The sequence below is a fragment of the Passer domesticus genome, chromosome 4, assembly GCF_036417665.1.
Source record: "Passer domesticus isolate bPasDom1 chromosome 4, bPasDom1.hap1, whole genome shotgun sequence".
NCBI classification, from domain to species: domain Eukaryota; kingdom Metazoa; phylum Chordata; class Aves; order Passeriformes; family Passeridae; genus Passer; species Passer domesticus.
Genome location: NC_087477.1, coordinates 40115024 through 40137947, shown reverse-complemented (window position 1 = coordinate 40137947; position 22924 = coordinate 40115024). Strand labels below are relative to the sequence as shown.

Here is a 22924-nt window from a genome sequence, read left to right as displayed (position 1 = left end):
ACCCGAACTGCCTGTTCCCCAAATGGAAGAGAAGAGAGCAGCCCGGAGCCGTGGTTAGGGTGGAACTTTCTGCTTTATGCATCTGTTACAAAGGACAAAACCATAAAAGCCTCGTACAATAGATGCGGGTGCAAAACAGGTCCTTTACAGGACTGCTCCTGGGTCATGTCCTTTGAGTATAATTAGGAGGACACTGGGAAAGTGGCACTCCTCAGCAGCTTGTCACCTTCCTCACCTGCTGTGCTAACAGAAACCACCGTCAAAAAAAACAGGGTTTTCACAAATAACACTACTTGCTCCAGGACATCTCGGACTAAGCTTAAATAAGCTGCTCAACCTGATGGACAAGTCTCCCACCTTTGCTGCCAATTTAACTTAAAAGCATCCAGTCACTACCTCAAATTACACCATTTTGGTTTTTTGCCTGTAGGCAAAGAAACAATATATTATTGCTTTCATTTTCTTGTTCTTACCCACTAAAGAAGCAGTAACCAACCAAATTTCCAGAGATTACCAATTTGCTACTCCCATAACAACTGGGTCCAACACAACAACAAGAATTGTCACTGTCAAAAACAGTAGTTGCAGCACTTTAAATTTCTGACACTGTCAAGAAGTGAGGTCTCATTTTTAACAGAACACCACTGTTAAAAGGGTTCTGTAAAATCTGTGAAGTAAACATATTTCACTTTAACCTGAGACATCAAGCCATGTAAAATTCACTGGATGCAACTTTCTTCCATGGAAATCAGTGCTTGATTCCCACCTGACATGAAGTTATCTAGCCCATCTAAGCTATATTTTCCCTCAAATCTGCTGCCTAAGAGACGGACTATTTTTCTCCTACAAATATGCTAAAAATAGACTACTTCTCAAATGTATTTTCAAACCACTATAAATTAAGATTTTCTTACCAACTAGATATCACTTTCAGAGGAATTCCACACCCACCAGGAAAGCATATCTGCTAATTTCAGCTGCCACACAGCAAACTGACCATATACTAACACCTGCTCTCCCTCAGCTGCAAACACCGTGTTGTAAGAAAAGAGCTGTCACTGTGTTTCCAAAACCAGCTGCCCTATCAGCTCCTTGGCATCCTGCATGCTGGAGGAGATCTCAGAGCCATCTTCTGCCACATGGGTACCAATCAAGAACATCTTCCTCTCGTCCCCAATATCAGACAGAGCCAGAGCATCGTGAATATCAGTGATGCAATATGCACCTTCGAGGTCCTGTTACACAAAAATAAAACAACCCTGTTAGTTGCAAGAAGTGGTGGCACCATTCCTACATTGAGCCACTGCTTTTGTCCAGGGAGGAAAGAGTCTCAAAGGCTCTGGGGCACCATTCTTACGTACCTTTTATGACGTCACTTCCCGTGTCCTAAAATGCCTTGGGGAAAAGAGTTAATTTCTAACCTAATTTCTTCCCGAAGAAATATGGGTACAGTTGTTTCTATTTCTACACTAATTCCACTGTTTCTGATATCTAAGACCACCTGCACAAGGCAGACAAAAACACTGATGGCCCAAGACCCCAGGTGCCCAGCAAAGAGTTACAAGAATAGGGCAAATATACAACAGTCATGCCCTGCCTGCCTTCTCAGCCACCACTGTTTCTGATGCAGATGAGTCTGATGAAGCCCAAGCCTGCACTTGTGTTCAAAAGTAACATAAATGACTACTAGTAATGGGCCTCAGTTACTAGAAATTTAGGAGGTAACAATGTAGAGCAAACTGAGCATGCAACCTTGATAAAGGAGAATCTGTGATTAAAACCCTTGGGCTTTTCTGTCATCTGATTGTACCAGAGGTCCCATTCTTTTCCAAGTACAGCACTGATCATTGAGACTTCCACAAAGATCTTAGGAGGAAGCACTGCCTTGTGAGGAAAGCTGCTCTTTCTCTCAGATCTCAGAAGCAGCCTTAGGAGCAACCAACCAGACAGTCTGAAGGCAAACAACAGTGCTTCACTCTTTAGCTGCTCCTAGCTGAAGTGGTACTTCTAGGCAGATACTCAGAACAGAAACCTAACTTCAGATCTAACTGTGGTCTTCCCTGAAGCTCCCAAACCTTGCAACTGAACAGCAGCTTCCACCCACAGCTCTGATTGCATCTTCACCAAGCACAGGACCTGCATCTTGCAGATCCAAAACAGCCTCAGATTATTTTGTTTTGCGGTCAACAGGTGTGTCAGAAAGACTCCCAGCCATGTGCCCTCCTTAAAGGCAAGAAGCTTCTTTTGAAAGGCTTTGTTGCTGTTTCCAAAGTTGCTGCCAGCCCAAGCTGTGGCAGCAGCAGGGAACTCTTACCTGCTTGTTGGCCAGAACTACCACAGGCAGGGTGGAGTCGTTCTGGATTAGCTGATGAAGCAGCTGTTTCGCCATAGGCAGTCGGGCATGATCAGCCGAGTCCACGACATAGACCAGCAGCAGCACTTTGGGCAAGTACATCTTCCAGTATGAGCGCAGAGATTCACTGCCCCCGACTGGAAGAGAAGACAGCAGCACAGCATTCACCAAGTAATTCAAGCACTACTGCTCCCAGAGGTGCAGACAGCAGGCCCTGGGCTGAAAACCCAAGGTATTTGGATTACCAAAACCTCAAAGTATTTGAGCTACTGTACGTGAGACCAAAAATAGCTTTATTTTCCTATGAAGGCATATGTGTATGCTCTGGGGGGAAAAAAAATCTTTCCATTTCAAGCTCTTATTTTGAGAGGATTCTGGATTTAGTTTCTTTACAGTTGCTTTCTGCTTTGTTGGTTCTTGCTCTCAAGCAAGTAAGGAGAGTAGAAAACAGTTCAGTGTTTCCATAAACACCAAATGTCCCCATACAGGCTCTCCAAATGCCCATCTCATTTTAGGACAAAGCAGGTGTACAATTTCCAAAGGAGAAATTTAGGTCTGAGGTGTGGAGGGCTCTCATTGTATTTGTATGACACTAAGAAACTCCCAGCTCAAAACTCAAAAACTCCTGACTCAAAACTCCCACAGTTTTGTCAATAACCAAAGGTGCTTAAGGAAGAGACAACAATCAAGTCCCAGCAGACTCTTCAGGCAACCCTTTGAAGTAATCTTTGCACAGTATCCATTTCTCCATGAGCTCCTCTCGGCTGGATACAGAGGAAAGCTGTTCACCTTCAAAACTAGGTCTTAAAATAATTCTCTGGTGAAACTATAGGCCACAAGTTGTTTGAGATTGTTGCTCGCATATGGGGACAAAGAATTCAGTAGTTTGCTGAGTTTAATAGCAGAAGGAATAAGTATCAGTATATTAAGTATTTCAGATTTGTTTTCAGGTCTCTAGGTTGTCTTCAGGCACATTGCAGGACCACTCACTCAAAGAGTACCGAGGTGCTCAAAAGGCATGTGCGAGTCTCTGAAAAGCAGCAAGTTTACAAAGCAATATATCTGGGGTTCCCTATCACAGGAGCTCTTTTCAAAATTGTCTGACTATACAGCCATCTTTTATTGCCCTCTTTGACTGTTCTGTATCAAAACAATTTTGCTTTCATTTAAGTTGAAAGGGTTCAGTAGTTTCAAGAATACAGAAAGGGAAGTAACATTTCCCACTAGAGCATGCCTGCCTCTTCAAGTGGCCCAACGTACTTGGAAGCAGAACTGCAAGTCTGCCACTATGGAAAGGAGCCACAGGGCTGTGACTGACATGTAATGTTTGGGACAGAAGCCTGATTCTGTACTGTGATACTGCAGGGGCTCAGCACTGCTCCCTTTGTTAAGTGTATTCATGCATAGCATAACCCAGGGGTCAGCAACCTCACAGAGAACATTTTTTCCCCGCAAACTTGTAGGAACTCAGCAGAAGACAGGAGCTCCTACCACCTGCAGAGCACAAGATACCATCCAGTTATCTGTATGCTTGTACAAAGAAAAAGAACAGTTTTCCACCTGTCTAAGCCAGCAAAATAAAACCCCTGCTGTTTGCTGATCACCTCGTGCCGTGCAATCACAGCATAGGCTGCTAACCCCTGGACTAGGCAATGGTACAGACTGGATAAGTAACCAGATTAGAGAGCCATGCATGGATTTACCTGGCTGACACTGGCCTGAGACATTGCATTTCCCATGGGTCAGATCGCAGCCATCACATCTCAGGCACTACCAACCTGGACCAGAGAGGGAAGGACGACTCAGAAACAACAGGTTCTGCTGTGGTGTGTGCAGTGCTGGGCCCAGACCATCCCTGGGCAGGAGAGACACTGTGGGTTTCTCTGGGCTGAGACAAGCAAAGCATATCCCAGTAGGAGACACCCTCTTACACACCAGGCAAGGGGCACAGACTACAAGCATCGCTCTAAAGATGATTTCCCCAAACCACTGCAGAGACTCCTATGGTAATAAGACTGGGAATGAAACTTTGTCTAAGCAGCCTCATCCCCACATCCCAAAAACTTATGTGGGAACAATACAACTCCTTTAGACCCACTCAACGTACAGAGGCATCTATGGGCTAGCTGCCAACTGAGCCAGTTGAGCACTGCTACAGCCCAGTGCAGAAACAGCAGGAATCAATGAGCAGCTCCTGCCTCCACAGAAGGCAGGCACTGAGGCTGGATGTCAGCCTCTCTGTACCAGGGAGTGACCTGACCCCAGGGCCAGCACCTCTCCCACCAGCTACCTGCACCTCAAGCAGCTGTGATGCACCAAAGGCATCACAGGAGATGGCCTCTGCAGGCACAGACAATACCCAAAAATCAGAGCTAACGACAGTACAGATATTTTAACAAACATTCAAAAGACTGTTTAAAGACTAGAAAATACCACTTATTAGGCTTTTGAACAGAACAAGTACAAAGTTTTTCTCTTCTCCCTCTCTTCTTTCACTTATTATTTATTCATCTGTAACTCTTGCCCTTTGCCAGGCATGAGCACCAAGGAGAAGCAGTACAAGAGCTATGGGCTACAACACGGGGCTTACAGGGGAAACCTCTTCTGGTTTCACCCAATCAGGCTTATTATCCATCTCTCTCTGGAAGCAGAATTCCCAGGATGTCAGGGCTCAATGAAAACTGATCTCTAACACCCTTGTGTCTTCTCCTTCAAAGAGGCTGAGTAGGAAAGTAGAATCCCCAAGGAGAAAATAATCACAACTTCACATTATCAAAGCAGGCATGTGGGGACATTGAGGTTTTAATATATGTGCCTGATCCCTACGGCACAAGACAGGAACTTATTTTATGTTCAATACTAAAACAGGTTCACTCACTCTCCAGAAACTCCATCTGGGACTCCTCGGTGTTGATGCAGATGGCATTGAAGCCCTCGGTGGGAGCCACGCTGCGCTTGACGTGGTTAGTTGCCAGGGAGTGGAGAATGCTAGTCTTCCCAGCCCCATCCAGGCCCAGCACCAGGATCTGCTTACCGTGTCCTTTACCCTGCAAAGCGAGGGGCAGCACACTTACCCGGGCAGCCGGGGCAAGAGCAAAGCTTAGCAGGGCTGGGGGAAAGAAGGGGCTGAACAAGGGGCCTGGAGGGCACAGCAAACGCCCCTTCGCGGTGAAGAAGCTGCAGATGCCCGCGGGGCTCCTGCGGCACAAGCGCACGGCCGCAGCCATGGGGGATCCCCGGGACAGCAGCGGGCCCCGGGCACCGCGGGGCAGGAAAGCGGGCAGAGCGGCCCCGGCCCGGCCACCGCCCCTCCGCGGCTCGGGGCACGGCCGCGGCTCAGGGCCGAGACGGGCGGGGCGGCGCTGCCACGCCGAGAGGCCCCGGGCGGCCCAGCGGGCGTTCCCCGACCCCGCGGCCTCGCCCGCAGCCCCGCCGCGGCCCCGGTACCTGATCGGCGGCGGCAGCGGCCGCAGAGGGTACGGGCAGCGAGACGGCGCTGCGCCGGCGGGCCCAGGCCCGGAGGGCCACGATGGTGCCGCCCGCCAGGGCCAGCGCCGCCCCGCAGAGCGCGGCGGCCCGCAGGCGGGAGTCCATCGCCGCTCCGGCCCCGCGCGGGCCCCGCTCCGGCCGCGGGCACCGGACACCGCGCACCCGCACCGCGCACGGAGAGCGCCCCCGCAGCGCCGAGCGCGGCTGCCGCCGCCAGCCGGGCAACACGCGAGCGGCGGTGAAACACACAGCGAGCCCTGCCGCAGGAGGCCACGGTTTCCGCACACCTGCTGCTGCACCCCCCGCTCCCAGCCCCGCAGGATTTGTTCGCAGCTTGTTCTGCCTGCGCGCCCAGCTCCGGCGCAGCAGTCAGGACACTGTCCAGGTGCCCGGGACAGGGCTCCGCAGTGTCACGAGTCTGCCTTTCCATCAGGCCAGAGCTTGTGCTAGGTTTCACCAGAGAAGACGCCGGAAGAGCAGAGCTGCGTTCTCCTCCGATACCTCCCCTCCAAACAAGGCATTGCTGCAGGACAGTGGTCTCTCTCTCCTGTAGTCATCAGCTGCTAAGTGGAGGCACATCACCCAGGGAAGTAATTTAAAACAACACTCTTTGTTCAGCACGCAGTTGGCAGCAAGTGCCTGCTAGCCATTCATACAAGTGGTTTCTTTCTCTATGCTCTGTTCCTTTCTCTTTCACACAACACACTTTCAGCCCCCTTCTCAGATATTCCCCCTGTACAGGTAAGGTAAAAAAAATGGATTCTGCAGAGTAGATTTTTACTGCCGGGAGACTCAGGAGTTGTTTTTTCTCAAGCCACTGTAACATGTCCCTTAATCCCTACTTTTTAAAGCATTTGCTTTAAATTCTTTCAGAGACAGAGGCTTTTGCCTTTTGGGCTGACATCTGACAACCCTCTCCAAGGCACATTTCCACCCACTGACAGTCCGTGTCTGGAAAAATGTTTTGGCTACATTCAGATCAAACCAGAATTTTCAAAACCTGTGTTGAAAGATACTGGTTTAGCATGAGTAAGTTTTCTGCAGAATGAGATACATAGTTATAATATACAATTTAGTATGACGTTTGCTTAGCTTTACTTGCTCAGGATGAGTAGCTGGATTTGCTGAAGCCTCGGGCTGCAAACCATAAACTTACACCTCCATAGCTGAAATTAGTTTTCCTAATAATTTTCCTAGTAGCTGGCACATTGCTGTGTTTTGTCTTTAGTACAGGAAAAATACTGATAGCACACTGTTGTTTTCATTGTTGATAAATGTGTTTATCCTAACTCCTGGGCTTTTTTTGGTTCCCATGCTGCTAGCAAGCAGGTGCATCAGAAGATAAGGAGACAACTGTCAGCAAAGCTGCAGCTTCATAAGAACCATCAACAGCCTTCCTGCACAGACACAGAGAAACACCTCAGTAGGGTGTTAAAGATCCAGACCAAAATAACCACTGGGCCAAGAGGCTTGATGCAAGTTGCATGCAGGACAGGCACTTAGTCTCAAAGGTATCATTTCTTGGGGATTTCCTTTGTTCTGGGTCCCTCTCCAGAGTCACTGAGCTTAAGCTGACCTGCTGCTGTACCACTCTTTATTTTCATAAACCCAGCACCCAAGACTTGTAGGAACGTAGGGTCAAGGCCAAAGGAGGAGGAAGGGCACCTCAGACAACCACACGCATTCCGGTCACTTTTGTTTTGCCCTTTAGAATAAGGCAGCTGGGCTTGCAGAAAGTGGGACATTGAATCTGCTGCCATTCACTTCACCATGTTTTCTCCTAAGAGTCTTGTTATCCCCCTTCAGTTTATCTTATGCTGTATTAGAAAGCCAGGATGTTGGTTTCTAAGATGCTTTGTGCCTTCGCTCTTTGGTGGTCAATGACTAACTGACATAAGAGACAGTGCTTGCATCATGCATCAATAAATCTGCTAAAGGCCTAAACTGACATATGCAAAAGGAGCACGAAACTACATTTTAAGAAATTCTTGATTGTCTCATATCTGTTAAATGTCTGGCAACACACAAACAGATTTCTTCTTAGGGGCTTGTTTGATGGCAACAACCTAAGTCACAGTGGGGGCAAATGTGAGGAAGGGAACTTGGTGAGCAGAGAGATCACGGCATCTGTACCAGCCCATCTCCCCCCAGACCACTGACAGGCAGGACAGAGATCCAGATTCCAAGAGTCTTTTGCCAGCACTTGCTTTTGACCTTTATTCTGCAATCAGCATCACGTATTGAAGGAGGGACGTTACACATCCTGCTTTTTACCACCCTCCTTTAGACCCTTTCTTCTTTTTCTGCTGTTGTTTTTTCTTGGTGGCTGGAGCACCCGCGGGTTTTTGGTGCCTGGGAGGGATGACGTTACTTGTAGCCGACACAGCTGCCCCGCTGCCAGGCCGAGGGGAGGTAGGTGGGCTGCTGGCAGTTCTACTGGCGTCCCTGCAGGAAGGCAAGAGAAAAAGACGCCGTGTGGGTTCACAACCACCTGCAAGACGTGGTACTAGTGCAGGGAGCTGACAGTGAAAAGCAGCATCTGCCCCATTAGGTAGGAAGCATTATGTATGAGAGGGCACTCATGCAAGGTGAGGCTTCAAGAAGGAGCTGGCAGAGGATGGGAATATGTCTTGAAGGGCAGCAATCAACTTCTAACTGATGTTCACTAGATAGTGTAAATCACTGACAATGAAAGCAAGGATAACTTTTGAATAGATATGTGACAGCTCATGCAACACACAGGAAGCCTTTCAGATCCCTCTCCTAGGCAGTGCAAACCCAGTATCCCTACTCTCAGATGCCAGTAAAACACCATCTTGCTGTCAGGCTTCATACTTAATGGTAATTCTTGATTCCAGCTCAAATAATCAGTGTCAGTTTAGAAGGAAGTATAGTGCTTTCTCAAATCATGGCTAATGGTTCTGCAGCTGCCAAAAGACTTGAAAGCAAATTGCTCAAGAGAAAGCATGCAAAATTAATCTCACTGCCAAAGGAGAAGCACATTAAAAGACTATGAGAATTTTATTTACACCTTGGCTCCTTCAAGCATGCCTATCCTATCACACTAGTTTTCAGGAACCTCTAGGGATCTCCAGGGAGAGCAGATGGTAGCAGGTTCAAGCAGCAAAGTATGATGTCACTTGTGCTACCCACAGTTAGTGTGGTGACAGAGTTGCAGCAGAGCAGCACAAACACAGCCCTCCCAGTTGCCCAGGAGTGAATCCCCCCATCAATCCTTGCAAAGTGGGTACTTACAGTTCAGAGGAGCCAGTTGTGGTTGAACCCTGAGTCCCCTTGCCAACCTGATCCTTCTTCTTGCCCTTCTTCCGTCCGCGGTAGTAGGACCGCTCTCGCATTGGAAGCCACCGCTCAGGGTCGGGAGTCACCTTGGGGTCATAATTCTTGGGCAGCTTTCCTGCAGAACATCCAGTGCCAGGAAATGAGACTGGGGTCAACACACCAGAGGCATCACCAAGGGACATGCATGGGATGGCAGCAGCAATGGGATGGCAGCGCAAACAGACCAGCAACCACATCACCCTATCAGGGTGTTGCTCTCACTTCTGAGGAAAGTGCCATAACCAAACAAGCTATTATGAAAATCCAGGTTTCCAGACACAGTCCTATCAAAGGGCTCTAGCTCCTAGGGACCTGGAGGCTGGCTATTTGAAGAAAGAATCTGGAGAACTCTCTGGAGCTGTGCTGTTTCAACAGCTAAGAAATACAACTTACCCTTCTTTTTTTTCTTCTTTTTCTTTACTTCCCCTTGTCTGAAAGGAAAACAAGACTTTGTGACGTACCAGAGACAGAGCAGACAAGTCAACTAAAAACTAGCTCTGGAAGAAGCTAAACCATTCCCATCTCTCTAAGAACTTGGTCTGCTGCTAGATAAAGCTCCTTGCAGTCAAACAACAGTGTCCCTTTCCATCAGCCGGCCTTCTACAGCAATGCCTTCACCACACCAGGTGTGATTCCTGAACCACCCCAAAGAAGGATGCACCAGAGATATAGCAATAAAATTAAAAAAAAAATATAGCAGCCTGCTTTACCCTTGCTCCTTCTGCTGGTTGTCTCCAGTGAGCTTCCCAGCTTTCTTCCGAACGTAGGTTGCTCCATGGGAGTTCTCCAGCGCATCAACATCTACTTTCAGTGACATGGTGTCTGAGGAAGGCAAGTGTTTGCTAAGACTGCAAGGGAAGAGTTCAGGGATGCAAACCAGCGAGCATAAACACCCATGTTCTTCCAGACAGCAAGAGGCAAGCTCAGCTTAAATAAATTCTGTCTGTTAACAACGCAGACCCCAGACAGGCCTATGGGGCTATTTCCATCTCTCTCACTAGCTTCTTATACAAGTTGGGATGAGCTGCTTAATCACCATCTGCCTCATTCTTCCCTCTTTAATACAGGGACACAGGGAACAACTTCCAGTGAAAGAGGCTCAGGTGACAAAAGCAGTATGTAAACCAAGCTCTTGCTTACCCATGTTGCATCAGTCCTGCATTACTATCACAGGTTTAAGATTCTGACAGAAAAGATGCAGGTGCTCTTGTTTTTGGTTCCACCTTGTCTTATTAATTCTCAAAGAGGAGGAGGCCAAAGATAAAAGGGTCCTGAGATATCACAGTAATGAAGCCAATTAGAGAAATAATATAGTTCCAGACAACTTGACCTGGATATGTAGCTGTTCCAGAGAGGTTCCTTGCCTTTCTTCAGGTAAGTCTGAAGTCCCCACACAGCTGAAAATCCAAGGAAGCAATACCCAAACACCTCTTTCACCACCATTAAAAGGATACACTTTAGCTTTTTCAGGGTCAACCAGGGAATAGGCAGAGATGAGCTGTGCCAGAGTATGCACATCTTTTGGGTTTTGCCTTTTTAGAGGAAAAAAAAAACCAAAACAAAACAGAAAAGGACCAAGTTACCAACGTTACTCATCTCCAAGACTGGTAACACCACACAGTGCTTGCTACTGCAACACAGTTGCTATCTGCAGGGACAGGCATGTTAGTATGTGGTCTCCTCCAGAGCACACCACCAAACATCACTGGTGTGGATTAAGGGAAGTACAGACAATTTCACAGTATCATGAAGCAAGCAACAAAAGAGGGAAAAACCCAGTAGCAAAGGCAAGTTAACACTCCCCCCAGTAAAAGATCCCATTAAGTGTACAACAGAAACTAAAACCCAGACATCCATGTTTATGTAGCACTAGAAAAAACTGCATTCCAGTCCCCAGAGAAATGTTCACTGCACACAAGAGGCTTCTGGGATAAGTCTACCAGGTTTTCAAGTGAGCATCAACTATAGATCAAATTAATTTTCTCCCCTTCCTCCAAAATACAGCCTTGCACTGAAGCTGCTGTGCAAAAGCAACTACCAAGGACAGCTACTAGTTAATCAAAATTGTCAGACACTGCCTGCCACCAGACAGCTTGCAGAGGACTCTGGGTAGAGACCTGCTGCTCAGCAACCACCCAACTCACTTCCAGAGCTCCTCCAAGTCGCTGATTGCTTCCTTCTTCCTGCCATGCTTTAGTTTGAAGTTGGCAGCTTCCCTTATCAGTGACAAATGGACAGGAGACTTTGGCTGAAAGACACAGAAGCCATGATTAGTTCCTTATTATCACAGCATGGAGCCCAGCTCTAGCTGGCTTTAATGCACCTGAGTCTTGGGCAAGGAGAACTGAGTTAACATCCTGTCATGCAGAAACCAGACCACCTTTTCCCTCTGGGAAATGAGGCAGAACTGCATGGGACAAGGCAGCTTGCTGCTCCACCATATTTTCCCATCAGGGAGAAGTCCTGATTGCTACATTTATGCATCCATTGATGCTACCCTCCTAATCTGAGAGGAGCTGCTGCTCTCTATTTGTAACACATATAAAATAATACATTATTGATAAATGTTCACAAAACAGGAGCTCACATGTCTCCAAATCCCCAACTGGATAACTGCTGAGGCTATGCATCAACAGGAAAAGTTCAATTGGACTGGCTAGAAAGTCCAGGACAGATTCCTGCACGTTAGCTCCTCTGGTCTGACTTGCCTGGTGTTGCTGATACCACTGGATAGCCTGTGTGAAGACTTCAATTGCACTGTCAATATCCTCTTCATGACTGTACATTGTCACCAACGCAGACACCTGCAAACATTCAAGAGCAGTAAATAGCACATCTTCATGCAAATTGTCCACAGCCACAGTCTCAGCAGTTAAACGATGGGATTTCCCAAAAGTAGAGTCAGTGTGAGCTTTCTGCTCTGTCCCTAAAAAACAGCTGTGGTAACAGGCAGGATACCCAGGCCACATCTTCCTACCTAAGTCACTCCCAAAGGAACATCCCCAACATCTTTTTGCTATGGTACAAGCCTAAGATTGCATTCATAGAAGGAACCTTCCTGTCTTGGCACATAATTTGCTTATCAGAGACTCAGTTTCACTAGAAAACCTTTTTCATCCCCCATTCTCTACCCCAAAAGCTATGAAAAAAGAAATCAGCACTGAAGAGATTATAAGGATACCATCCATTTGCTGGCATTCCAGTCACAAGTACAGGTGACCCAGGGCAAGGAGCTGTTACTCTTAACTGCCCCTATAAATTATTTTGATCATTCACACTTACAACTGAAAGAGATCCACAACTATCAGCCCCTGTTCAAGATGCTTATGCTGAACATGTAAGCACTTACAAGGCCATCCAGCTTTTCTGAACAGCAGGTGTGGATAAGCATGCAGATCAGGGTGATGCTGCAAGGATGGAACACAGCTCTTTCCCCCTAAGGCCTGCTGTCCTAAAGCTGCTTCTAAAACGTCCCAACAGTACCTACCAGCAACCAGCAGTTATGCAAGTAAATCCAAGCAACATGCAGGACTGAGAGATTACCAGGGAGTGGGAACATAGGCAGAGAGCATCCCTCTGACAGGCAGAGAACTTCTGTGACTATGTTCAGGCTACCTCTAGCAAGTTATAATACCACCTTTATCCAAGACAAGGAAGATGGACTCAGAATCCCTGCAGACACTCAAGTCAAGTGGCAACCATGGGGAAGAGGCAAAAAGGAGCAAGCGGTGCAAAGTTCTCCTACAAGGGAAAAACCTTACACAGTTCAGACGGAGTTTTGCTTACCATACCAGGCTTGTGCTGCAGTTCTTCTATGCTCCTCAGGATCATGCAGGCTTTGGTGACACTGCCTAGAAGAGAGACAAGGAAGAACACACTCTGAATGGCATCACAACACCTGATCACACCAGTGAACTTCGAGCCAAAGGTAAACAATGGGGACAGAACAATTCCCCTTCTCACATCTCCCCCACAACATCTCCCTCATTGCAGGAGTTAATGACAGGCCTCCACACAATGGACCTTTCTGCATTTGTCACGTCCTGCAAGGGTTCAGGAGCAAGGTTTGGCTACCAGGGAGTTCTCTTCAGGCTCAAGTCTGTGCTGCCTGGCTGCATAAAGGAATGGTACCATTATGGAGCCTGACACTGCTCCCAAAATTATCCCACCCCAGAAGAGATTCAGTATTTCACAGAGACTGTGGGCATTTCTGCCAGCAATCTGTGGAGCCTGTGTATCCAGACATTAGCTATCAGCATTATCCTGCCATAGCTAAATATATGTATTACCTGACTGAAAGTATCTCTGCTCTGCACCCCTGTCACAACAGTGACTGCAGCAAAGATTGCCCTGAAGGCTCATTTTCTTACCCCTTGTACCCTTGTCATGTGCAGACACTTCCCAACAAAGGAGGACACTAGATACCTTGAGCAATTTTTAGCTGGGCCATCGTCAGCTTGATCTCAGCCGCATTGGCAGGGTGCTGGTCTGCAAAGTCCTGAGAGTCAGAAGAAAGAACAATTCAGCTTGTGTGTGGGCACCAGGCTGCTGCTTTGGTGAATCATATGTCATGCTCACTCACAGCAAGCTGGCAAGAGCCAAAGAAAGCTTTCCAGCACAGGCAGATTTCAGCACACAGCAGAGAAGGACCCCCAGGTGTGCCCTTTCACATTTCTGTCCCAGGCCACTCAATCATTCCAAAGAAGGATGTTGCAAACTGCTTGTAAGCAGAGCAGCAAAGCCTACTGCTTACCCTAGAAGTCTACTACAGCTTCATAAGCATAAAAATCAGAGGTGTAAGGGAACTATTTCCCTTTAAAAACAGAATTGTTCAATTGAAGGCTTTCCAGCAGCATTAAACAAACCAAAATAAAGAGTCAGATACCCTGGAAATTTAAACCAAACAAAACAAACTAAGGGAAAACAGCACAGGAAAACACAAAGCACTAGTTTAAATGGTGCTTGGCCAACTTTCTCTTAACCTACCTGCAGAAGCCCTACAGCCTTTGCATGCTGCTTCTCACGACACAGCTGGGCTGCCTGGATAAGCACAGGGAGCAGATGCTCGGGGCTCTGGGACTGCAGGCTTGCTGACAGTTTGCGGCACTGATCTGCCTGGAGTGGAAAAAGGGAACACACTTTTCTCAACCTCTGCGAGCACCTTACTCAGGACTAAGAAACCAACAGTACCCAAGAAGAGATACTAGCGGTGACTGCCCTGAAATGAGTACACAGAACCAAGAAGTCCTCTTAGTGGCCCTTCAGGTACATCTAAGAAGCCCCACATCCTTTTTTGTCTTCTAGTTATCTCCACACCATCCTCCCTATTGAGTACATTAATACCCAAATTACTAAATGGACAGTTGTGCTTTTAGGGATGATTTTATTTTTCTGCTCACTTATTTGCCTAAACCAAGTGGTCCTATCTTCTGAAATAGAACAGCTGCATCTCCATTTTTGCCCAGTCAAACTCCTGTGGATTTAATCCATAGCTACTTATTGCAGATCAGTTTTCCCCTACCTGGTTTGTGTACATTGCAAGCAAAGCTTTGTTGAATTCAATTGCCTGGAGCTGCTTCTTGGAGAGTTTATGCTCAACACCTTCTGCATTGGTCAGCTTCACCTTTTTCTTTGAATCAAAGACATTTTGGTCCTGGGGAGATCAAACATCATGAGAAGATTTCACTACATTCCTTGAAGAAGAAAAGGTCCCTGGGTCCACAATTTAACTACTGTTTAAGAAAACATCTTCACTGATTATCTCCCTTCTCTCCACAGAAGCAGAGAAGCAAGCTGACTAACCACAATGAAAGTGGCAAGGTAATTCTATACCTTGTTAATTGTGATGATATTATTTGCAATAACAGCAAGGAGTCCTACATCTGTTGGCCTGCAGATAAGAAAAGCACAAAGCATACTGTTACTGAACAGCAGTCTTGCACAGATGGAAGGCTGAGCATTTGTTTAAAAAAAAACCTTACTTCAACTTGATTATTTGATTGTAGAGCTGTAGAGCATCCTCTGTACGCCCCTGCAGTTGCATGATATAAGCCATCTGACCATGAATAATAGCCAGTTCAGCCTCAATGTCTTCTTCTGTCACATCCTGAAGGAAAATCAAAGCAAAAAGTAAAAAGCTGCGATCTCACATCTCTTCCAGCTTCAGCATTCTGCTGGCAAACATCTGTGAGCATTCCTGGGCAGTATTAGCAGCAAAGTACCCCAGCTACCACAGGTGAAGGCTGCAGCCACAGCACAAACAGAAGCATATCTGAGTTAAACTAGGAGAAAAGAAAGCTTCACCTACTCCAGCCAGAATCTGAAGATTACCTTAACTTGTACATTCAATCTGCCATTCTGCAATGATTGGTTACGAATTCCCTGTTTGTCACCACCACTCATCATGTTCATCCCTAGCAGGGGTAGGTCACAGGGAGGTTCCAGACAACCTGCACTCTTCTACTTGCACCAGAACAGGCAACTATGCAAGGGGCACAGCAGCAAACACCCTGTGGTGTCAGCTGCCCTCCTTCAACAGCTGTGATGCTGCCCCAACCTCACAAGCTGGTACCAGCAGAGCAGCCTTGGCTCTGCTCTGGCTCTCTGCACTTTGGGACTGCACCCTTGCTTCCACTGCTGCAAAGCAAACACTCTCCAGAACATCAGGAACTTACCGAGTCTTCTGACAGTGATTGGCGGCACAGCTCTGCAAGGAAAAACATGGAAAAACACAATTTAGAAGGCTTTAGGGTGAAAAAAAACAGACAAGAAGCATGGGGGAACATAAAACTTTTTCATGTATCCCTTAAACTTCTGCAGCACTACAAGGGCACAGCAGACTACCAGTCTGATGATGGATGGGACTGTGTAATGCAGAAGAACAATCAAAGGCACAGAAGATACTCTCCCACCCAGACACTAATTTTCTCTCCTGAACAAACTTCCTTGGACCTAGCTCCTGATTCTTCCCATAGGGATCAGCTGCAGCTGCTCACCAGCCTTGTGAGTTAAGCTCTGCAAGCCTGCAATATTCAGCTTACAACACCTTTTATGAGGCAGCAATTATGTTACTTTTCAGTACCCATACTAGTCACTTCTTTACTTTCTCATACTTCACCAGAATATCACTTGTTTGCTCTCCAAAGGACTACTATCAAAGGACATAGGCTCAAATAACACATGCTTATCAGTTGTATGGGACACTTGTTATTCTTCATCAAAACTGGGACAGAACTGACCTATTTATCTGCAAGAGCAATTAAATCAGACAGAACTAGTCCTTCCTAGTTCTCTCCCCAGATTTTTTTAAACACACAAAATCCCCTTTCACCCCACAGGAAAAAAATCCTCTTTGCTAAAAGCTCATTTACTGGCTTATACTAATTTATACCATGAAGTACTTTAAACTTTTATAGCATGTACTCATACATACTCATACTAACAAAATCTCATCTCATGTTTATGAGATTACACTCACATTTACTTCCTGCTCCAAAAAAATGCTCAAAGTTATTGAATACAAATCAGGGGGCTGTAAGAGAGCCAGGACATGCTGTATGTCTCTGGAAAAGAGTTCCAGAGGAACACTCATCCAAAAACACCAGCTTCACAACAAATTCTGCTGCTGATGAGTTTTTAAATTCAAAAAAGCCCTTTTCCTCTGATTTGTGTATCACAGAGCAATTAACTACTTCTACTACACAAAGCATCCCTCTCACCTCACCAGGCTTTTACCTTCTGCTTTTTGTAGCTTTTTCATTGCTTCATTCAGCTTTCCTTGCCCAATCAATGCACATGCACTGTTATAACACAGCTCGTAGGTAGCTTCTCGAAGGCCTAAATCCTCCTAGCATGAAAACCAAATATAACATTGCATAAGCACCAAGAGATTTAACAGGCAACACACATAAACCAGAGTTTTTGTGTACATTCAAACTAGTCCTTGAAAAATAAATTTAAGAAGCACATTTAACAGGGCACACACCTGGCCATTAAGTTGCAGCACAAAGGATCTTCCCTCACACTGCACAAAGTCAGAGGCAACTGACAAGGCAGCAGGGAAACTCCAGCCTGAACCTAGGGACTACTTAGGCTGGTGCAAGAGGGCAACTAAGAACTGCTGCTCTAGAGAATTAGAATGTGGATCCAGAGAACAGAAAGCTGAGCATGCTGTGTGCACCTCCAAGGACAAGGACTTCTAAACAAATGTGAACATTACAATCTTCATTGTTCATTAACAAAAATATTTCCAAGCATGGCTGGGTGATCAGAACAACTAGCTTTAACCCTGGGCAAGAGGGTAAAGAGACAGAAAAGTGCTAGTCACCATAGGTGTTCTGCTACTGCAGGTTCAGAAAGATCTACTTCCTGCTCTGCTGTGACATCTAAAGTACAAGCTCTCTAGAGATCAAAGGTGAAGTGTAATTCATAAATAATAACAGCATTTATTTCTCCATATAGGGAAAACCACTACATGATCTTCAACAGACTCAGAAATCTTTATGAGACAGGAACACATTTCTGTCCTGTTCAGTATCCACAATTCCAATACAATTTGTATCCTGTACTCCTTGGCTCTCACTCTTACTCCCCAAGACATACATACTCACTTACTGGCACCACCTTCTCCCAGGTGCTTTGTGCTGCCACGACAGCAGAGAGGTTGGTTTTTCTCTCCTCCTCATACTCATCCTGGGAGTTGCGGATGAGATCCCTGTACGCAGCCAGACAATCGTCATAGCGCTCCAGTCTGTACAACTGAGAAAGGAAAGGGATTAGCCCTCAGAACAGTATCCTTCTGCTCGTGCTGGTAACTACAGCCTCCTTCCTCCCTCCCCATGGACTGGGGGCACCGTATGTTTTAAGCTGAACATTACTAACATTTGCATCTACCTTTAAGGGCAATCTATATAGACTACACTTGCAAGAACTCAAGCAATGACACCAGATACCTGCACAAAAATGACACAGCTCCTACTCCTAAAACAGCTTCTTTAAAAGCAGCAGTTTACTCAGTTTTGTCCTCAAACAGCCTTCTTCCAAATTAGATCGCCTCTCTAAGAAAGAAATTAAATGAATGGTCTTTCATGCAGCTGAGAGAAGATAGCCAATTCTTCACAAAACTGTTCTGATCAACCAGGAAAAAAAGAAGGGGAAAAAGCATAACTTCTTTTCCACATCACTTTTAATGCCTGAGACATCAGGTCCCACAAACCATTCCTGAACAGGTATCTAATGCAAACAGATAGCTGAACCACAAACAAATCCCATCAGACCTCTTCCTTCCTCAACCAGATGGCTAATATCAGGCCAGACCCAGGAAGGGAGCAGAAGTCACAAATGTATTGCTTTGGTTCTGTGGGAATAAGATGATGACACTGCCTCCAGAAACAGGTAACTGAAAATTCACAGAAGTTTGAGCAGCTGGAACCATACCTCTCCTTACCTTCACACCAGAGCAAGAAATTCTGTCCCCATACTTGCCCCCCATTAGAGGGGGGACAAGGCATCCAGCATATGAAACTCCCACCAGGAAGAAAAGCTTGTAATTACCACTTGTCCATAAAGCTCCTTCAGTTTGTCTGTCTGCTGACTGGCACTCTGAATGGTCTTGAGAGCACTTTCAATACGGTTCAACCTGTATTCACAGTAGGCCTTCTCAAAGGCAATAACATCACTGCAAGGACAAGACAAAAGGCTGACAGCAAGCACTAGAGTTTCATTCAACAGCATTCACTCACATATAACCAGCCCCAACTAGTCACAGACTGCTACATAACCAAAAATCCAAACACATGATCCCAGATTACTGAATTATGTATCTGCTGAGCACTCTAAGTATCTTCTATCCACCTGGTGTTCAACAGAGAAAGCAGGTAAAAACTTAATCCAAAAAAAAAGGTTCCTTTTTAATGGCATTTCCACACACATGGTATTCCAAATCCTCTCTGCTCCAGGCCGCCTACTAATTATGCTAATCAAATGCTTAAAAGGTAAAACAATAGCAAACTTAATTCCATGACATTTCTTAAGGAGAAAGCATTACATTGCAATGAAACATTGTTACAGCAAACTTTTAAACACAACTGACTCACAGAGAGAGAGGAAAAGGTATAAAACACAGCCCCACTTACAGGCCGATACCAAGACAAAGGTAACATTAACCTATTTTGAAATATGATTGCAGCAGAACTGCAGCAAAAGGGTTTGCCTCTGCTAACATAAACTGGCTTCAAAGCAAGCTCACACCAGCAGGGAAGCATTCTCAAAGAAGCAGAGCCTTGAATGCTATGTTCTGCCTACCCCTCTGAGTTACCACTTAACCCAAAGGAAAATTAATCAGCAATTCCTTTAGTTCATGCCTGGGGCCACTTATTATCAAGCTTTACTTTGCCTATTTAAAATGATCTCAATTCGACTGAGTATTAAGGAAGTTTGAAAATTAATGGCATTTGGAATTAAATCAAAGCAGCCTCAGTGCAGGATAGGAAAACTTCAAGACAGACCAAGAACCAGCACTCTCCTTGCTCCGCAGGACACAGACACACAGCAGAATGAGCCAAAAGAAGTTACAGGAAGAACTCGGAAACCAGCTGAATACAAAAAAAAAAATTTCTTCTCTTTACCATATAATAAAATAATAAGCTAAAAAACCTGAACTAAACCCCTTTTGTCCTGGGAAAGAAGGAACTGGTGAACAGGGTAATTATGTGTTATTCAGATGCAAACAAAAACAAAGGTATGTTTCATCACACTGATAACTTCAACACACCTTTCTGGGAAGTTCCTTAATAAAAACAGCATCTGAAACACAACAATTTTGCTGCCAGCCAGTTCTTGAGTAGCACTTTTCATCCTTGTCATTGCACAAAGAGCATCCTTATGAAGAACAAAATTAGCATCTTAAGGACACAAATGAGAAGCCTGACTTGTTCTCAAACACAATTTGTCTCCAAGGCCCTGGTTTTCAGAGGGTGCACAAAGGGCTTGCAGCGCCCCAAAAGCTGAGGCAGTTCCTTTGGGATGGCAAAGCAGAGGACCCCAAGGAGCCGTAGGACGAGACAGCAAGCCAAGCCAACAGCTCGCTGCCACCAACAAAGGCTCCTCCCTTCTCAGTTCCCTCCCAGAGAGACCTGTCCCCGTCCCTTGCACCAGCCACATCTACAAGCGGAATCAGCACGTGAAGGCGGACGAAAACTCGGTCAGGGACAACCCCTTCAACAGCAGCAGCAAGATGTTAGACTGCCTCAAACTCAACCAGATCCCATCTCACCCCTTCCATAAATAAGTCTGTCACTGAGAAGACCAACCCCCATGTCTCTGAGCATATCCTGGTCTTTATTCTGCTGCCTTATTAGTCCCCTCTACTGAATCTGCAGCAGCTTCTCAAGGACTCAGAGTTTCACATTTTGCAGAGCACAGCAAGACACAACTCACCTGGTTAACACTTTAGTGTGGGTATTGATTACACCCAGGGCTTCCTTGAAGTTCCCATTCTGGATAAGACACACTACTTTACACTGAAGTGCTGTCACGTCGTCTTTGTTGATCTGCAGTACTGGAGGAGAAACCACAATGATCCAACTCAAGCACGCCCAGGCTTTGTGAGAGACTCATACTAACAGAGCTGCAAAAACCCATCCTAGAGAGTGGCCACATCAACTTACAGCATCCTGGCACGGCTTGCTTGGCTCGGATCATAAACAAACCCCAGCAGGGTAAAAGAATCCAGCACAGATCCTGAACTTACCAGAAGCATGCACTGTGCTAACATGTCCGGAAGAGAGCGGCTCCAAAGGGGCTAAACACACCTGGGCAAACCTTTCCCTGGCATTCCACTGCCCGGCAAAGAACACTGCCAAGGCCCCAGTGCCACGTAAAGGACACTCAGCAAGGAAAACAGCTGGTACAGAAGAACAGTGTGGCCCTTGTCAAGGAGTCACTCTACACGCTAAAACTTTCTGCCCGTGGGTGGCAGTGAATGGGAACTGGAAGAGGGGCATGGGTTTTGCTATTTCATTTTTTTCAGGGATGCCAGCTTTTCCAGGACAGGAGATAAATCCCTACCGCCTACCAGCAGCAAAGACAGAACTTACAACCACGACGTGCCTGACACTGCAATCCCGTTTTGGATGCCTAGCCACCAAAACAACACACCTCAACGTGAACTCTCCGTTTCCAGCAAGTTGTTGCTCCCAAGTCAGTCAGTCCATATGCACAACACCACTCCTCCAGCTCCCGGGGGAAAAGCCCTCCTTCCTCCCACGACCAAAACGGAAGGAAAGCCCACGAGCAACTCCGAAGGCTTAACCCACGGCAAGGGATGCGCGATGCAACACAAGGACCCGATGGTCACGGTACGGCAGCGGAGCCTGCGCCCCGGCCGCCCCTCCTCCCCCTGCCCCAACACAGCAAGAGCCCCGCAGCCTCTGCCCGCAGCGCCGCTCCCGGCACGAAAGCCACGGACGGACACCACCCGCTCCCGCCACACCGAGCGACCCTCCACAAGGCCAACGCGCCCGGGCACAGACCGCAGACCCGCGGGCCGGCACTGTCGCCGCACTCACTCTTATTGACGGACTTGAGTGCGCGGGCGAAGTCGCCGTTCTGGCCGCAGCGGTTCACCTCGCTCCACAGCCCCGCCGCCGCCGCCGCCCCCGCGGCCGCCGCCATCTTGGCCCCGGGACTAGACACACGTCGCGGGGGCGGCGCCGCGCCGGAAGCGGAAGTGCCGAGCGGCGCCCCGCCCCCGAGCGGCGCTCGTGCCCTTCCGGCAACGCCCCCGGGCGGAGCGCGGCCGTGACCCCGCGGCTGCTGTGGGGGAACCGGGGCTCTGCGGGGAGAACCGGGGCTGCTGCGGGGGAACCGGGGCTGCTGTGGGGGAACCGGGGCTCTGCGGGGGGAACCGGGGCTGCTGTGGGGGAACCGGGGCTGCTGCGGGGGAACCGGGGCTCTGCGGGGGAACCGGGGCTCTGCGGGGGGACCGGGGCTGCTGTGGGGGAACCGGGGCTGCTGTGGGGGAACCGGGGCTCTGCGGGGGAACCGGGGCTCTGCGCCTGGGCAGCGGCGTGCGTGCTCTGGGGAGCGAGGGGCTGGAGCAGCGCTGCAGAAAGGGAGCTGGGGCCCTGGTCCATGGCACTGAATGTGCCACTGAGCCCTGGCAGCCAGGAGGGCCAGCCCTGCCCTGGGGGATGTAATCAGGGGACAGGGCCTTTTGTTCACTAAAGGGTTAACTAGAAGATATACCACAGGATGTGAGCAAAAGGGCGAAGGACAAATTATTGTCTAAACTTGTGCGACTGTTGCTTAACTTTCCGGTTTGCACCCGCGTAACCATCCCCCCAGTTTCAGGAAGAACCATAAGGGAAGGTCAGTCAGAACATCCGAGGAAGACCAAGAGCCTTCATCCCACGACCACCAGATGGCAGATAAAGACCCCTGGCACCAAGGGAACGCGTGCGCAGAGCACTCCAGAGGACCACATGTCAACAGGAAAGAGGAGGATATAAAAAGGAAGGACTGGAACTGCCCCGGTGTGAAAGTTGGTGGGGCGCAGACTCCCATATGGCCCAGCACTGATTAGCTTATGCCTTGATTGCTGTAGTCAATAAATTCCGATTTGATTATATCGAAACCGTGTCGCAATTTATCACATGGGACAGCAGGCACAGCCAGGCAAGGGAGGGCATTGTCCTGCTCTGCTCTGCACTGGGGCAGCCTCACCTCCACTGCTGGGGCAGCTCT

General features: G+C 47.5%; 2 protein-coding genes and 1 long non-coding RNA gene across 7 annotated transcripts; 1 reads left to right on the top strand and 2 right to left on the bottom strand.

Annotated features, from left to right (window-relative positions):
- Positions 1 to 54: 54 nt before the first annotated feature.
- Positions 55 to 5994, bottom strand: ARL9 (ADP ribosylation factor like GTPase 9). 3 transcript variants are annotated; one of them, XM_064417330.1, is made up of 4 exons: positions 5801 to 5994; positions 5232 to 5400; positions 2315 to 2490; positions 55 to 1235 (listed from the first exon to the last, which is right to left on the bottom strand). In XM_064417330.1, the coding sequence occupies exons 1-4, from the start codon at positions 5945 to 5947 to the stop codon at positions 1056 to 1058; spliced, it is 672 nt and encodes a 223-aa protein (XP_064273400.1). In that variant the 5' UTR covers positions 5948 to 5994; the 3' UTR covers positions 55 to 1055. The 3 variants fall into 3 exon arrangements, with proteins under 3 accessions (XP_064273400.1, XP_064273401.1, XP_064273399.1); XM_064417331.1 differs by lacking the exon at positions 5801 to 5994 and adding an exon at positions 4057 to 4131 and having other exon boundaries at positions 5232 to 5290; XM_064417329.1 differs by lacking the exon at positions 5801 to 5994 and having other exon boundaries at positions 5232 to 5794.
- A 144-nt stretch (positions 5995 to 6138) lies between these two features.
- On the top strand, positions 6139 to 10029 carry LOC135299015 (uncharacterized). Of its 3 annotated transcripts, none has more exons than XR_010361034.1 (3): positions 6139 to 6583; positions 6716 to 7353; positions 9620 to 10029. It is a non-coding gene; the product is annotated as an uncharacterized LOC135299015 (long non-coding RNA). The 3 variants fall into 3 exon arrangements; XR_010361033.1 differs by having other exon boundaries at positions 6139 to 6871; positions 7165 to 7353; XR_010361032.1 differs by having other exon boundaries at positions 6139 to 7353.
- On the bottom strand, positions 8023 to 21912 carry SRP72 (signal recognition particle 72). Its single transcript, XM_064417327.1, has 19 exons — positions 21748 to 21912; positions 20618 to 20738; positions 18734 to 18857; positions 17795 to 17938; positions 16916 to 17027; positions 15856 to 15887; positions 15163 to 15287; positions 15014 to 15071; positions 14703 to 14834; positions 14168 to 14296; positions 13607 to 13679; positions 12968 to 13032; positions 11890 to 11985; positions 11326 to 11429; positions 10636 to 10713; positions 9892 to 10029; positions 9575 to 9612; positions 9098 to 9257; positions 8023 to 8287 (listed from the first exon to the last, which is right to left on the bottom strand). Exons 1-19 carry the CDS (start codon positions 21851 to 21853, stop codon positions 8113 to 8115), a joined length of 2010 nt encoding a protein of 669 aa, XP_064273397.1. The 5' UTR covers positions 21854 to 21912; the 3' UTR covers positions 8023 to 8112.
- Positions 21913 to 22924: the final 1012 nt, after the last annotated feature.